This window comes from Macrotis lagotis, chromosome 5 (genome assembly GCF_037893015.1).
Source record: "Macrotis lagotis isolate mMagLag1 chromosome 5, bilby.v1.9.chrom.fasta, whole genome shotgun sequence".
Taxonomy (NCBI): domain Eukaryota; kingdom Metazoa; phylum Chordata; class Mammalia; order Peramelemorphia; family Peramelidae; genus Macrotis; species Macrotis lagotis.
Window position 1 is genome coordinate 210,191,737 of NC_133662.1, and position 17,921 is coordinate 210,209,657.

The window sequence follows — 17,921 nt, forward strand, 5'->3', positions numbered from 1 at the left end:
TATAAGATAGTGGGGTAGGTAGGACTGTTGGAGACAGGAATTTGTCACCCATCAAATAATTTGCATTTATATAGTGCTTCAAAGTTTTCAAGGCATTTTCCCCAAAACAACCCAAAGGTGCTTAAACTGATCTGTTAAATAAGGGCAAAAAAATAAGGTGATCCTGAAAAAAAAAGATAGCAAAATGATATGAAATCCACTGAAGAAATGTAGATAGTAAAGAATTAGAGGTAGTAGTGAATAATGAATGCAAAAATTAATTGATGGATGTAAAGAATTGATTAGACATTTACATTATGCCAAATACTCTACTAAGAACGAAGGGATGCAAAAACAGAAAACAAGACTGTCACTTTCCTTCAGGAGCTTAGATTTGAGGAGCTAAGATTTTATTTTTGTAGAGGCAATCAGGTAGTACTGTTGATAGGACACCGGATCTGGAGTCAGGAACATCTGCGTTCATAATCCAGCCTCGGATACTTACTAGCTGTGTGAGTCTAGGCACATCATTTTACCTGTTTGCCGCAGATCCCTCAACTATAAAATGAGAATAGTAATAGTACCTATCTCCCAAAATTGTTGTGAAGATTAAATAATATTGTAAAGTGCTTAGCAAAGACTGAGTACTATATAAATGTTAGTCTAGTATTGTTATTATTAATTATTATCAATGACTAAGACAACACATATAGGAGAGTGATGGCCAGAAACAGAGCCTTGTTTGGTAGGTAGAGTGCTGGATTTTGAATCTGAATGGATCAGAAAAGCCACATGTACGCAAAGTATTATAGAAATGTCAGCTATTATTTTTCTTTTTTAGGTTTTTGCAAGGCAAATGGGGTTAAGTGACTTGCCCAAGGCCACACCGCTAGGTCATTATTAGGTGTCTGAGACCGGATTTGAACCCAGGTCCTCCTGACTCCAGGGCCGGTGCTTTCTCCACTGCGCCACCTAGCCACCCCTAGTTATTATTTTTTAACAACAGTGAGACTTACCTCCTTGTCTGTAAAATGGGCTGATGGGTTAGAAAAGAGGTTCTTAATCTGAGATCCACAGAATCTCAAGGAATTCTTGTGTAGACTCCAAGTCCACGAACTTGGTTCAGGAAAATAATATGTATTTTATTTCACTGTGCATATTATATTTTATAAATTTCAAATCATTATTCTATGATGGGTCCATTAAAGGAGACCATGATATGAAAAAGGTTAAGAATACCTGGACTAAATGATTTCTAATGGTCTTTACATTTCTAAATGTTTGAGGAAATTTATAACATTGGAGTTCGATACACTTCCACATATTTTAAAAAGAAGACTAGATAGCTCCAAGGTCTCTCCTATCTCAGTGATTCTGAGAAAAATATAACATTGTGAAAGAGAATAAGGAAAAGTTAAGTCAGCTACCTGTTAGAGTAGTAACGTTTTAAATAAGATCCATCACAGATGAATGACCACAATTCAATATCAACACAGGGGCACAACGACAGTGAAATTCAACATTTATGAAATATTTATATGCAAGGAACTAAGACAAGCACCGGGAAAATTTACTATATGGATGAAGAGGACTAGATGACTACTTGGTGATGTAGAGGGAATCTGTAGATATGGGTTATAGTAGAATCAAATATAGGTTTTTTCTTAGATTCTTTCAAACTGAAATCAATATGAAATCAAATAATCAGGAAATCTGGTTTGATAATAGAAATATTTGGATGAAGTGATCAAAGCTATATAAAAATTAATAGAAAATTAATTAACTAGTACACTTATTTAACTTTTAGAATGCTGGATTTATAGTAAGAGGATCCTCCATTTGAATCACATTTCTGTTAACTTTTATTTGGGGCAGGTTATTTACCTATCTGGGTTCAGTTACTCAGCTGTGAAATTAGTCAGTTGGGCTAAATGACCTCTCATTTCACATTCAGCTTCAATTTCGTGATCCTATGACTTGTCTGAGATGAACCAGAGAAGAGTGGACCTTTTGAGCTGCATCAAATGAAATTTGGGGCAAGGTAATAGGGGCTGCTGGGACAGTAATTTTAGAAGACTATTTTTTTAATTTTGGGGAGGACCCTGTAATTCTGGGGGCTTTACAAATCTGAAATAATTTGGAAAATACCTGAATTCCCTAATGTTTTCTCATTTTCTTTAAAACCTCAAATGTAAGAGGGAAGAGAAAAGGGGAAAAAAACTAGCAAGAGTTCTTTCCGGCTTGGTATGAAGGAGTGACTTTTTGTTGCAAGCACTTTTATGTAGCTCAGAAATCAGTGGACATTTTTCTTTAAGTTCTGCTTCAAGATGACAAGCTAGAAAAGACTGGGCTCTTTTTACAGTCAAGGGGGGAGAGAAAGAGGAGGGAGAGGAGGAGAAAAGTAGGAGGAAGGAGAAAAGAGAGCAGAGGGAAGGGGGAGAAAAGTTCAGAGTTAGACACACAGGTTATCCATTTATAAGGGATACGGTGAGAAAATGTGATTTTCTAAAAGAGAGATCTTTCTCGACCAATGCAAATCACCTCTCTATAACTTGGTAGATAAGTTTTAGGGAGTTGGCTCATGATTCTCATAGGGATGGTTAAATTTGAACTTAGAGATCACTTTGCCAAACCCCTCATTTTATGGACCAGAAAACACTGGGGTTAAATGGCTTGTCCTGGGTCATAGTGACAGTAATTAGAAGAACCAAGATTTGACTTATTATTACTATTATTTCCAAACGCAACAATTTCTTAATCACATCCCTTCCCTCCCATAACCATTAAGAAGTAAGAAGAGCGGATAGGGAGTTGCTAAATCAAAAGAAGTGCCTCCCTGTGAATTCTACGTTAAAGTCTTAGGATGAAATGGGAGGGGATAGGTGGGGAGGAAGCCCCTATGATTCTCTCTCTCTCTCTCTCTCTCTCTCTCTCTCTCTCTCTCTCTCTCTCTCTCTCTCTCTCTCTCTCTCTCTCTCTCTCTCTCTCTCTCTCCCTATATCTTACCCAGGCTGCCAACTAGTGATGAGGGAGGGGAGCCATAGTGAAGAGGAGAGAAACAAATCATTTCCCTGGTGCCGCGTATTTAAGAGTGATAAGCACGGGAGGGAAGCTCCCTCGCGCACACACTGGGGTGGTGGGGTGGGCAGTGTCAGGGGTGGGCAAGAAAAGGAGAGGGGAGAATGGAGTGCCACACCCCTTCGCCAGATGGGGCTTCACTCGTTTGGAAGGGGTCACTGCTTCCAGCTCTGTGCATCGCTTCCCGCCGTCCCCATCCGCGTCCTCAAGCCTTCCAACTGTTAAGTGGTCCTTACTTTCAAAGTGGGTGATGTAATGTACATCCCTCTCGAGGTGCCCTGCCTGCCAGTCTCTAGAGGAAGGGGGGAGGGAATCCAGAGACCCCCTGGAGATGTGACGATACGGGGTTTCCAGAGAGAGGGACACTTCATCTCCACGTTGGGGCGGGGGGAGGCTCCTGCAAAGCATGCCCCACTTTGGCACTCCACCGTGCCCCAGTCGGCTCCGTTGCTGAATGAGGGAGACACAGATCCCGGCGCTCGAGTGCCAACTGGTGAAATCTCTAACTGGAACTGTGATCAAAAGCCGGGATCCGAAAGACCACTTCTGGGGCCAGCCGAAGGGCTGGCGATTGGGGACAGCGCAGACAGGGAGGGTGGGGTGGCCATGGGGCGTGGGTGGAGGCGGGAGGTTGCTCGGGCTGCTTCCTAGAGGAGAGAGCCCGCCCGCCAGGACCCGAGGCGAGGGGGTCCGGAGGCCACTGCCAGCCCGCTGGTGGGGGGCGCCGCCACAGCTTCCGAGAGCCCGTCGGAGTTAGGACCGCTCGGAGCGCCCGGTCTCGAGGTAGTATACGGTTTGCAATCCTCTACTTACTGCCAGTGGCAGAAGATCTGGCTTTTAAGTGGCGCGCACTTGCCGCCCACCCGTGGGCTGCCGCTGCGCCGAGCTGCCTTTCCCGCCCCCCTCCCCCCTCCTGTCTTCCTGTCTCACTCTCCCTTTAATCTGCGTGCGCCCCGAAGTTTGCGAGAGAGGCTCGCGGGGGCCGTCCGGGCAGGGCGCCGGGGGCGGGGGAGGCTGCGCCCCGGAGGAGCCCGGGCCATGTATGTGCCATCACACGGACTTGGCGAGGGTCTGCTGTGCCGCCCGGCGACGCTCTGGGCCGCGGCATTTCTGACTTGAGTGGAGGAATGCGTGAAGGGAGCCCCGGCGAAAGCGGCCCGGGAGGATCTCCTCGGCGCCAGGGCTCATTGTTCTGATTGATGTCCCTTCGGAGCGCGCTCCGCGTCTTCAGCGGGGAGAGAGAGAGAGAGAGAGAGAGAGGAGAGAGAGAGGAGAGAGAGAGAGAGGAGAGAGCCGGGCCGAGCGGGGCAGCCGAGGGCCGCATCCGATCGCGGGGAGCCGGGGCCGCCGGGCGTCCTGCGGCTCCTCGGAGCAAACAAACGGGCCGAGCCCTCCCCCCGAGCCCGAAAGGAGGGGGTGGAAATAAAGCAAACAGCACAGCCAGCGGCAGAGCCTCAGTAAAAGTTTAAGGCGAAAAGTGGGAGAGGTGGCGCGGGGAGTCGCAGAGGAGAGTGAGCAACTGGGGAGACTGAGCCTGCCTGCAATTTTATTCTTCTTACCCTCGCATTTTGGGGAGGGAGAGGCACCTTTCCCTTCTCTCTGTCTCTGTCTCTGTCTCTCTGTCTCTGTCTCTGTCTCTGTCTCTCTCTCTCTCTCTCTCTCTCTCTCTCCTCCCACCCCTTTCCCCCTCTGCACTCCCCCTATCTACCTGTCAAAGTCACTGATCTTTTTGCATTTCGGAAGAGGAGGACACCGAAGAGGAATTCCCTCTCTGGGGTCTCAGCCTTGCAAGGGCCACCTCCTCCGGGAGCCGCTTCTTTCCCTTCGACACCGGCCGAAGGTAATTAAGCAGCGGGGCGTTGATTGCCGTAGTGGGGGCTCTCGTTCCGCCACCCCCCTTCCCCAGCCCCCAGTCCCACGCCCTCTCCTCGGGACTTCTGGAGGCAAGCGGAGCAACTCTGCGGTGGTGGGGGCGAGCTCGACGGCTCCTTCCTGGACCCCCCCTCCCCCCGGGATCCCTCCTCATCCGACCGCCCCTGTGCCGGGTCCCCGCGCTCGCCCGAGGAGGCGCCGCGGGGGAGAGCAGCCTCCGCCCGGCAGCCGCGGGCTCCGATGCTGCCGCTGCCGCCGCTGGACGCGGACGAGGCTGGGAAGGTCCGCGGCCAGGAGCCGTCTGCTCGCCTCCCGCCTCCTGTAACAAGGGCAAATGGTCCTCCCGGTAAGTGCAGCCTCCCGCCCGCCCGCCCACCTTCAGCGACCCGCCCGTCTGCTTCTTTAACCCGCCCTGAAGCCCGCTCCCCGCACCCCAGGGCCCCCCAGGCAGAGGCATTGGAATGCAATCCACAGGCAGGAGGGGGGGCTCCCGGGAATGAGAGGAACTTTGTAGAAGACTGCCTGGGTGCTGAGCCTGTGTGAACTAACACACACACGCACACACCCCGTCCGCGCGCCCATCAGGTAGCCAGCAAGCGCCCCCTCTGGAGCCCCCCTCCCCTCTTGGGCTCCCCCCACCTGGGTCAGGGCCTGGCGTCCTGCCCCTAGAGAGACCGTCCGAGCCGAGCCTGGCTCTAAGGAAGGGACCTGACCACCCACCAGGGCTTCTGGCGGCTTTGCCCTGGGATGGGCCGGCGGGGCGACACCCCACCAGCCTTCCCCTCCCCATGAGTCCTTTTGCAGCCCGGGCGGCGCCGGGGACTAAAGGCAGAGGCTTCTGAAGTCTCTCTTTGAATCCCCTTTATTGGTGCAAGATTAAAGCTTGACTATCCCATAGCCTGCAGCTGGCAGAGAAAGAAGGCTGCAAAGAGGAACAGACTCCGGAATGCGGGGCTGCAAGGTTTGCTCCCATTATTTCCTCCCATTCAGTGAATCAGTCGATGGACTCGACTGGGGAAATTGAATTGCTCACAATGCTCCTCTCCCCTGTATGGATCTGTGGATATCTATATATAATACAAATAATACCCAATATTATTGGGCTCAAAATAACCAATTAAGTGATTCATACAGGGAAAAGTTGGATACAAAAAGAAACTGCGCCCTCTGCTGTTTCTTTGGCCACCACAGCCGGGGACCCATTTTTCAGGATCCACTTAGGAGTACCTTGCCCTTGCACTGGAGATGACTAGCGGCTGTTCTCAAAGACCTTTTGTTTGCAAGAGCTGGAGTTGGTTGTCCTGTCTTTGCAGCCCGTAATAGGCGGGGGCTTGGGGGGAGGAGGGAGAAACAAGTCTTATTCCCCCCCCCCCCCGTTGCTTTTTTAGTGGTTTTCCTCCTCCAGTGACTAATTAATCTCAGACTTCATATATTGGCATGTCATTGAAACTCCTCTCAGTACATTCAATGTGATTCCCCAACCTTCGCTTCCCCCCACTGCCATCTAATTAAATTCAGGCTCATAAATAAAACCTCAAGCTATCCTCATCAACTTCTTGCAATGAACATTAGCAACCTGGCTTTCTCCCCTCCCCTCCCCACCCCAAGCCAAGGACATCAAACCCATCAGGGTTAGTGAAGGAGCCTGGCTTGTGGCACAAGGATGGCATGGAACTGGAACTTTAAAAGGAGAGAATAGACGTGATTCGACAAGAAGGGTAGCTAGTACAAAATCTGCTAGAAAATGAGAACAGAGTCCCCTCATCAAATAAAGGAGCTGTCCTGTATCATAACAGTGTGTCAGCCTTTGGAATAGAAAAGACTGAGAATTCCAATAAGCATATGGTGAAGTTGGCACATCACTTGTTCTGGAAATAAAGCCCAGTTTTAGGATGGAAATTACTAAAAGTGCCCTCCCCCTCTACACAGCTGAGAAATTAAAACTTTAGCCTGGAAAAATGAATAAAAGCCAACTCTTCCTTAAAGTATTTGCTAACTAAACTTCAGAAGAATCAATGACCCAAGCACTAAGGTTTATTGGAAATAGGTGGCCTTTCCTGAGCATCTTTATGCCTGGATAGGTTAAGCTAGGTAACCTATTATAAATTTTGAACTCAGTAACTTGACTTGACTACTTCCCTCCTCCTCATTCCACCATGGCAAAGGAAAAAAAAGCTATCTCTAAAAATATATATTGCAAAGGTTGTTGGCTATTTTTGTTTTGTTTGTTTAAACTTTCCCTTGCTTTAAGGGTAGAATCCAGAGGCTTTTTCTTTTTTTTTTTTTTTAATAAATATCAAAAGAAAAAAAAAGAAAATAGATACCTTCATGTTGGAATCCTTTTCCAATACATTTCTTTCTATTGCTTATATGGAGTCTATCTGGAATTATTTTTCAGATTCCAGGAAACCTGATATTTTCCACCACTGAATGGCAATATCATAATACCATGAATTCTATACCTTGGTTACTAGTCCAGTGATCTTTTCCCTTCTGAAATTCAGGGGTAGGTGAATCTGGGGAATCTGACAAAAGCAAAAACAAATCTTCATTTGTTAAATTCTTAAACTTGATTTAGTAATTGCAATTTTAGTTTGGACAACTTTTGAGGATTGCTTGTCCCCGTTTTCTGAGGGTAGAAGATAAAGTGTGATATAGTTCCTCTCAATTGTGTGAAATTTATACAAATATTTTTGTTGAATAATTTTTTTACATTGAATTACACTGGGGACAACAATCATATTTATTATATACCTTCTTAAGATTTTATGTGCCAGAAAGACTTTGAAAGAGGTACTGGCAGTTACTAAAGCATGTCTGGAAGGAAAATAATCTTTTAGACCACTCATATGATGGATTTGAAGTGTGCATGCATATATGATAAATACCATCTCATAGGAGTTAGAATCTAGTATAGTTTTTAAAATGACATGCTCTATTAGCTCCTGTAACACTGGGTTCAAACTTCAGATACTTATTTCCATAAACTGCCATTTCTGGAGAATGTGGATCTTCCTGGCTTGGCTAGTTGGAACAGAAGAAATTTAGTGTTTGGCTGAACAAATGGAGAAGTTTGTTGGGAAGCCAGTTTTTTTTTTACTAGGTACTTCGGTTCTGAAATGACATTAGGAATTTTAATAATCAAGCAGATTGTCCGATCCTAAAACCTAAAAAATGCATCCTATGAAGTGTATGCTACCTAGTTTCAGTGGAAGATTTTCTCCTGAGATGGAGACTCTATTGAAATAACTTGGTTGTATTCAGGATCTCAAAGGCTAGGTAAAGGATTATAATATCCCATGATGTAAATATTGTATGCTAGTGATATCACAAAGCAATCCAAAAAATTGCTGATGCCAATCTAGGTCCAATGGAGATACTTAGAAATGCTTACTTTGCTACAAAAAAGATGCCTAAATGCAAAGTATTATTTAAGATATCTTTTTAAAAAGACAACATAGGCACTGAATGATATTGTTTGGTATTGATAGGTAGTTGAAGCTGTCTACGCCTTTGCCAGTTGAGACACTCCTAATGGAATATGATTGCAAATCACATTATTCTATTTCTTTCCATTTCAGAGTATATATATTTATCAAATTAATGTTGATGGGGAATGGATTCATAGTCTCCAATTCCAGATGCACCTTGAATTCAAAACTCAGGGTCAATAGAACAAATAGCAGCTCAGCCACACCACCAAGTGTGATGTTCTATCCAAAATGGAATTCTGGAAGCCATGTAAAAGAGTTAGCCCATGATGTTTGGTCATAAGACATTGAAAAGAATTGGCAGTTTATTTTGGTAGAGTACTGTAGCAATCTTTTTAACTATAACAGTTTGCAGCTATAAGTTTGAGGCTTCTATTTGGGTCAAAAGAAAGGGCCTTTGGAATACTGTGGAAAGCCAATCCATGATGGAAGTGAGTCAGCTACAGGAAACTGAAAAAAAAAACCCAGAAAGATGTACTGTATGGATTCCGTTTTTTTAATAGTACATTCTGTCCCTGATCAATAGCATCTGTCAGGCAGAGATGTATGAAAAATGTATATATTTGTACATTTCATCCACATGCTCATACAATAATGTGTGTGTTACCAAGCATTTACAGACTGGTAACAGGAGTTTCTGTCCAAAACCATTCTTCAGTCCTTGGGGTTGCTGACAGACCCAAAGACATTACTTAATTACTCTGAGTTTCTAAGGTCTGCTGAGTAAAGAAATGGACATCACGAGATTTGACCCTGTCAGAAAGCTCTTCTGGTGTTGCATATATTTAGAGTATATGGCACAGGAGAAAATTCAAAACCTAAATTACTTTGTAATTAATTCAGCTATAGTCCAGAAGGGATAGTCCCAGTGTGCTAATGCCAAAAAATGTCATTGAATACCCCTCTTTGCATAATCAGACTGCTTAGCCCTTTGTGGCCATGACTTAGATTTTTAAAGCCCATCTAAAATTTAAGTTTAACCCAGTTGAATGATGGCCATGTGGAGATCAAAGCTGTAAAAGATTCAAAATTTAGATATTAGAAGTGATCTAATTTTATTCTTTAGGGAGCATTTTTCTCCTTTTATAAATTTATATTCTTAAAAGTACATGCCTGGATTTGAAAAAGATCTTTTTTCTCTCTCTCTCTCTCTCACAGTTTAACATTTCATTTTTTTGAAATTTGGAAGTTTAATTTCTTTTTAATTTTTAGTTACTCTGAATTTTTTAAAAAAAGTTTATGCAATCTTGAGAAACAAGAGATGTTCCAAGTCTTGAATACACAATGAGTAACACTACAAAGATTAAGAATAATATAGACAAATAACATAATTGGGTTATGAGAGCCTTGATGACCCCTCCACGTGCTCTTTAATACATTTTGGTCAGTGTCTTTCTCAGTGTCAACAGGAGCTCATTAAATGGCGATTCTACAGACTAACTCAGCTTTGCTGTATTAGTTCTTGCCAAAGCCTGACATTTTTAATACATTAATAATATGTCTGTAATGTAATGGAAAACTATTAATCACAACTGGTTATGCGCCAGAAATTTAAGCTATAATTGGCTGCTTCTTGTCAGAGATGTCTGTTGCTCAGTCCTACATTTGCCTAATATTCAAATATCTTGCACTCCTCTGCATTTTTCCCCCCCCTTGTCAGGCCCTATGGTAGATCAATGTGATAGTATATAATTCCATGTAATAACCATCATTGTAACTGGGAATCAGTTAGAATTCAGTTAGAATCTCTTTCTGACAGGACTGTTGCGTCATGAGACATTAACAGGTGCAAACCCTTGGCCTAACTCTATGCTCAAACTGTGCATATAAATATGCACATTTGCTTCCTATTTTCATAAATTGGATATCGGGAACACTGCTTTGCCTTAACTAAGTATAGAAGTTGCAGTAAGTTGCTAAGTATAGAAAGTTGCACTAAGTGGTATGGAAAAGAATGGAGAAAGGATAGAATTACCAATAACGAAAGGGTGGGGTTGCATGAATTCTTTCTGAAAACCAATAAAGAGAACCTTGGGATAATTCAAATTTATCTTTATAAGCTTAGACATTGTGTCATTCACATTTAAACAAACAAACAAAAAATGATGCTAGAAAAAAAGTCAAAATCCAAAGCATATTATTCCAGATTCTTCAAGACAGAATCTGCTATTTTCACCAATAAAATTATTCTTAATTCATAAGTAGTTCTATGGTTAAATGTAAAATTCTAGGTTAATAGGTATAACTCTAGTAGATTTCTCATTCTTGTGTAGAGTGCTTCTTTTCCTCCCTTTATTTGGCAGTGAATTTGCTCATGTAGTAAACATATTTAATGCCTATTTCCAGACAATGTTACTTTATATTACTTTTAACACTTTCAGAAATAATTAAATTGTTTAACAAATGAGTGTTTCTAAAAATACTAACCTTGATGCTGTTGGGAAAAAAGGAAGAATCCTCAATTAACCACCACACAAGGGTATAAACAACTTATTTTTTAGTTTAAAAAATTTAAAATATGCTCCATATACAAGTTTTACTTTATTAAAAAAGTGACAACTTCAGATCTGTGGTTTATACATGTTTAGATAAACTACTAATTATTTCTTCATGGAAATTCAAATATTCAACATACTTCCTAATAGAAAGTATTGCAAATTGCAGCTGTATGATAACATTTTATGAATGGAATATAATGAAAATTGCACTTGCATCCATAAAGCAATTATTATAAATTACTTTGCTATGGAAACACTATTCAACCATCTGTTGGCATTTTGTAGTGTCTGTAGCTTAGTTCATTTTAAGATGGTGTATTATTTAAGTATAGCAAGTCCTCTTATAGGATTGTTTTGAAGACAATTTGCATATTTAAAGAGTATTATGTCGATTTAGGGAGATCTATGATGAGGCTCACAAAAAAACTTCATTTTTCTCATTTTTGCATTGTGAAGTCTAGAAATCATTTTTCTGGGTGCAAAATTACACACAAACAATAAGTCAATTGATCATCTTACCTACTTCATTATCTTTAATTGCTCCTGGATTTAAAATATAAGTATTTGTTTAATTTTGACAAATACCCAGCTCAAAAGAGAAAAGTTTTCAGTTGGAATGTGCAACACCATTGTTTCTAAATGTGTATTTTCAGTAATAGACATTGATTAAACAGTGAACGGGTAAACTTTTATTTTATTTTAGAGTAAATGTCATATCATTCTACTTCATGACCTGTAAACTTTCCCTCTTCTATTTTTATGTGTATGTTTTAAATTGGGCATTTTGCCACAGAGATCAAAGTTTTAATATAGGGTATAATGTTGGTCGTTGGGACAAATTATCCACTCCTGTTACAAAAAAGACAGAAATGACATGTAAAAAGAACTAAGAAAATGGAAAATCCAAAAAAGGGGAAAATTTGCCCTTCTAGATTTATTTTTAAATAATTTCTAGTGAACCAAGTCTCATCTCTATCACTAAATACAGCTAAACAAAAGATTCTAAGTTCTTCCAATAGTAATGAGCAAATCCAATGGGACAGCCTAGTGCCAACAATACTGTTTTTCATTCATGCTAACAAAAGCAAGAAATGTAGAAGGAATTTGGATATCGTTAGGGTCCCTCTGCCAAGAGACAAAAGGCATACACGTAGTTGTCATTTCTTTGTCATTATAATAAAAGAGCTCATTTCCCCCATTGTTCTCTTTCAGGATTTTCCAGCCTTGCCAGCTATATGAGGAATGTTTAAATCCGGCTGTTTGCTCTCCACTTAGCCAAGATAGAAATATAATTTTTGAACCCCCCCCCCCAAACCTGTAACTCACCTGTAATAGCACACATGTGCCTTTGTTTGGGAGGAGTTAAATGCTTCATATCAGAATGCTTTCCAACGTGCATGATTTCTGTGGTTTGTTCATTCTAGCAAAGCAGCAACAGTAAAGGTTATCCATATTACACCAATTTGCTTTATATTACAGCAAACCTCCCAAATGTCAACATATCAGACATTTGGTAATGCATTGATTCTGGGACAATAACTCTTACTCTTATTGTTTCTAAAAGGGTGTCGGTGCCAGAAGAAAAGAATGATTGATGGGAAACAGACACCGGGCTGTAGACACTCATCCTTTTGCTTCAGATACTGATTTATCAGCGAGTCTGGGTCTCCCCTGTGAGCCGTGAACATTGAGGAGGACCACTCAGGGTTATCAGCAGTAGAACTGAAGACCTACCACTTTGCTAAATTATCATCCCTTCTTGGACATCTGTTACAACGACAACAAAGAAGAAATCAAAACAAAACAAAGCAAGTTCCAACAATCCTAGAAATAAGTTCTGGGACAAAGAAAAATTGTAAGGCTGGTGTTAAAGGTTGTGAAATGAGTATGATAGGCTCCCACCAAAGTCCTCGACTTACACTAAAAAGCATTATATTCTAAGACATCATTACTCTTGGTTTTTGGAACCTTCTTTGGGGCCTCATTGGCTGGGTATATTTAAAAACATATATCCACAGCCCATTATACATAAAGAAAACAAAGTCACCGTCCACCAACTTTATTTCAGTCCTGGTGAAGTTTTCAAAGGATTTAGAGATGTATTTGTCAAGATTCTTATCAATTCATGCCCTTTGGGTTACTGTGTCCTCAGTGATGCAACATTACCCATCAGTGTGGGGACATTATGACGTGTGTAAGACTCAGATTTACACAGAAGAAGGGAAAATTTGGGATTATATGGCGTGCCAGCCAGAAGCTACTGACATGACAAAATATCTGAAAGTGAAATTGGATCCTCCTGACATTACCTGTGGAGATCCGCCCGAGACATTCTGTGCAATGGTGAGACAAACTTTTAAAAAGAGTATTTTCAGGTTAAGGGGTGGGGGGGAGCCATGACTTATATACGCAAGTGCTCAAAGTGTGAAAACATAAAATGAGTAGAATCCTCAGGGAGCAGATTTGGTTTTACAGGAAAGTTTCATTCTAAAAGGAGAATTTCTGTATCTGAAATGATAATCTGTACAATGGATATACTGAGATTCATAGTTGGCTTCCCTGGAAAACAGAGGTTTTTATATTAGGAAGTGTGCTCTAAGAAAGCCTAAATGAATTCTCAGTTTTAGATCTAGGTAGTCTGAATGGGACTCAATCACACTTGGTTTGCTAAATGAAAAAGTCTGGTAGGGGGTGGTAATGGTGATGGTAATGGTCAAAATATCTTCCAATATCATAATAGCCATAATAATAATGTGATCATACAATAACTTATCATTATGATAATTTATTATTAGTATTAGTAATAATGATAACAAAATAGACGAATATGTTTGAGTCTTTAGGCTCTAAACACTAGTGACAGGAAACAGTTATGATTCAATGTGGTTGGCTAAGTGATTCCTCTCTTTCCACTCCCCAAGAACTACAGAGCAGAAGAATAGCAAAGTAATAGAATTGACATGTCAGGAAAATGCTTCTTCAGAAAAGACATTCCTATTGAACATATAGTTAGATGCTACAAGTCAACAATTTCAATGCAAATATGGGTCTGGATTTGGCAAACAAAATGACCAAAGAAATTGTTGGGGGGAGTAATGAGGGAGGCTAGGAGGACAGTGTGACCTAATGGACAAGGCACTGAATGAGGAAATCAAAAGATTTGGATGCTAGTTCTGCTTTTGTCAGTGAATAGGGAGATGATGTTGCGTAAATCATTTAATTTTTCTAGATTTCCATTTCCTTTTCTATGAAATATGGAAATTCAGAGTTGGGAGGCACACTGATGACCGCCAATTCTAACTTATATCTATAAAAATAATTCCTTCTGCATCAATCAACCAATTATCATTTCTTAAATTCTATATGTTCTTATATATAGTTCTACATACAGTTCTGGGAATACAAAGCTAAAAATAAAATAATCCCTGCCCTCAAGGAACTTACATTCTATCAAGAATGACACATCAAGAAGAAACTCTCTTCTTTTTAGTTCCCACTTATTGATTCTGAATCTACTTTTGGGGGTCCAAGCCCATTTCCATATGACAACCTTGTAAATATTTGACTATATGCATTACTGACTTCTCTTCTTGAGTTTAAACATATTCAGTTTTTCAACTAATCATTATATGGAATAATTTTGATAACCTTCATCCAATTGGTTGCCCTCTTTGCATGTGTTCTCCAATTTGTCAATGGTATTCTTAAATCAGTATAAAGTCTACTTTGATAAGGATCATTGATCTTGCCAGCTTGAAATTTTAAGTTTTTGTGAATAAAATTCCAAAAAGAATGGAAGATTGGGATATCTATGTTGGAATTTTTTCATAAAAAGGACAAATAGGTAAATACACTAAAACATAATGATAAATGGTGTAATGATGGAAATTAAAGGAATTAGGATTGAATTTTTTTAATATTATTATTTTGATTTACAGCTGGCCTTTATTTGGTCTAGGGGATGTGATCCCATTTTCCTTCCAACATGACGAATATGAGGATGATGTTTTTAATACATTTCTTACCTGACTTTATTGTTTTGAACCTGGTCTGGCATTTTCAGGATACTGAAACTATTAATCAAAGTAACATCTGTTCACCATCCCCAGTGAGTTAAATTAGCATAAGATCATCTTAGACCTAGCATTTCAGAAAAAGACTTTTTAACAGGAAACAATTTTGAGCTATAAAGAGCGTTTTCACCTGAACACTAAGGGCTTGCCATTTTTTCAGAAGTGCCTTTGGGGACTGGTTTGAAATATAAGCTGGACCTGATTTTGTGGAGAATGAGAAAAAGAGGTTGGCTATTAGGTGTCACTATGACTAAAGTGCTTTAAAAGTCTAAATATTTCAAAGAGGACTTGTCTCTCTGGGAAACAGGTGTATACTGAGCAAATAATTTGAAATGTAGAATCAAGAGACTTCCATAGAAGGTAGTTATTTACAAAGAATTACAAATAATTTTCATAAAGCCTATAAAGGGAAGCAAGAAGTTTGTCATCTTTATAAAATATGTTTGTTTTTGACAAAACGTCAGTGGACAGAATCAGAATCTAGGGGGAAATTGCTTTTCAGGCAATATATTCTATAATATCCAGTTCCTTAAGGTGTAAGAAATATGCCCACTAATGCTTCTTGTGTTTCAAATAGCCTTGTCTACATAGTTCTTTATGGCATTTACAATAGCATGACTTTTTAAAAACTGTCGAAGAATGCAGAAATGAACAAAAAAGTTAGAAACAGAGTCTTTCTTAACATGTAATTCCAAGCAGCATGAATCTGTTATAATATGTTCAGTGGGTGGTTTACCTGTGTACATCTGCTATCCTTGGCTACCTCTTTGGTATAACTCCTATGAGGGAGGCAGCATGAGGTAGGGGTAAGCATATTGAATTTGAATTCTGAAGGACCTGTTTCCAGGGATTGTTAGGTCTGTCAGCCTACTGTGCTGCAGAAGTTACTTATGGACTTGAGAATATGTTTTCCGCTGGGATAGAAATTATCTTTTGCTTTTTGACCCAGTTTTCCAACCCTAGTCTTCTTTGGACTCATTCCCAGTAGTCCACAGGTTCTGACCAAAAAAATAAAATAAAATAAAACTGAATATCAAACTTCAACATCCTTAAATTACATGTGGGCTCACTTTTTAGAAACCCTACCCCACAAAGGGCTTTATAACTATCAGAATCTGGGCCGTCGCTCATATGCATGAGTCTTCTGTGGATCTTAGTTAGACATTGAACATGCCAGTTTTTCAGGGAAGAGCCCAGGGTTTATGAGGCATTACCTGTCAATGCTTAATTTGTACTCCTTAATATGCATATTATTGGCATAATGATTTAATAATCTATCATCTAAATGAATACTTTGGGACTATTTGTATGCGTGTTATAGACCAAGTCAACGATAATGGCCTAAATATAGGCACACAATGGCTCCTCTGCAATTTTGACTTTTCCATAAAACTCTACAGCATAAGGATTCCTGACACAAGACTGTAATGCTGTCTCAGGACTCTGCCGGCTCAGACCTGCTTAGGTGCTCCTTAGCCTCAGGATTTATGGAAGTCAGTAAAGTCATTTATGTTATGACTTGCTCAGGCTCCTCACTTCTCTCTTCTCTGACATGCCCATCGATAAAAGTTCCCTCAGAGTCATTATGGTCTATTATATCAATGTAGCTGCCATACACACAATTGCGAATTTAGCCCCCATATGTAAATTTTTTGCTGCAAAGTAGTTTCAGAGACCACTTATCCTGTTGGTAACATCCTTGTTAATAGTAACAATAGGGAGTCCAAGAACTGAAGGGACATTCTGAGAGAGGAAGACCAGAGCCTCCTGGTAACTGGTCTTTTTTGGTTCCCTGTGGAATCATATAAATAGCACATTCTAGATTTATCAGAATAGTCCATCCACATGTATATAGTACACTACTGTGGAGTTCCAACATTCTCAAATTGAAAACCAGATTCAGAAAATATTAAAACACCACTTTGCAGTTGTTCTTTTTTTACCTCAAAGCTTGTGGGATGTTGGGGAAATAAACCTTGTGTCTTTTATCTGTTTGTATGTCCTTTGTTTCTATTGATGCTCTATTGCCCAGTGGTTTCCATCACTTTGAATAAGAACTGCAAAATCTTTTTAAAAGTAAATACAAATAAAAAAAAAATAAGGCATCATGGGTCCTTGGTAAAAGTGCTGCATTTGGAGTCATAGGGCTTAGTCTTAAATCTGAGCTCTGTGTGACCTTGAACAAATTACTTTAACTCTGAATCTCTGTAAACCTCAACTATAAAGTGGGAGGGGGTTGGATCAGATGATCTCTAAGGTCTCTTCCATCTCTAAATGGATAATCCTGTTATCACTTATAACAACAAGCCTGAGTATCAGTTAAACAAAAGCACTATTATCTTAGGTAGAGCATTTAAAATTGAGCTCATTTAATATAAGAACTGTCTACCTATAGAGACAAAATACAGTTACCCCTTCTCCTTTGAAGAGGTAACAGATGGGTGTCCTTGCAATCTGGAAATTTTGTGTAACAAGTTTTGGTCCTCCCTTGATTCCAGAGAAGAGGTTGGAATTTTTTTTATTTTTCTTTCATGGGGGTGTTTACAATATTTTATTACTAAATTTGGGTTAACTCTTTGGTCAAAGGCTCTGTGTCATCTGCCGATCTTTGTGTATCTCTGGTGGCTTCCACAGGACTCCCCCAAATTTCCATTTAATTTCTTTTACTGAACCCCAATATACTGAGTTATTGATGGGGAAGGTGGTATGAAATGTAGAAGGATGACTTTACCAGAGTGGAATCAGTATAGCACCAAAAGTTGAGTTTCTTCACTTTTAGTCTTATTAATGACTCTGCCTCATTGTATGAGGCAGACTGTGGTAGGGAGTAGTTTTCTTTAAGATCTTTTCTACTCATACCCCCAACACTCCTACTCCACACCTCTATTCTCAAGTTTTGAGATTCTACTAGCCAATAAATCTTTGGCACA

At 40.5% G+C, this 17,921-nt stretch overlaps 1 protein-coding gene across 4 annotated transcripts in view; it reads left to right on the forward strand.

Moving 5' to 3' along the window:
- Window positions 1-3,762: 3,762 nt before the first annotated feature.
- Window positions 3,763-17,921, forward strand: part of NTNG1 (netrin G1) — a 460,778-nt gene continuing 446,619 nt past the window's right edge. The window contains exons 1-2 of one of the 4 annotated variants that reach the window (XM_074188305.1): window positions 3,763-3,840; window positions 12,483-13,261. In XM_074188305.1, the coding sequence (XP_074044406.1) occupies window positions 13,016-13,261 (246 nt within the window). In that variant the 5' untranslated portion in view covers window positions 3,763-3,840; window positions 12,483-13,015. Of the gene's footprint in view, window positions 3,841-4,382; window positions 4,898-5,186; window positions 5,276-12,482; window positions 13,262-17,921 lie in introns of those variants that run through there. The other 3 variants (XM_074188307.1, XM_074188304.1, XM_074188306.1) reach the window with 3 other exon arrangements.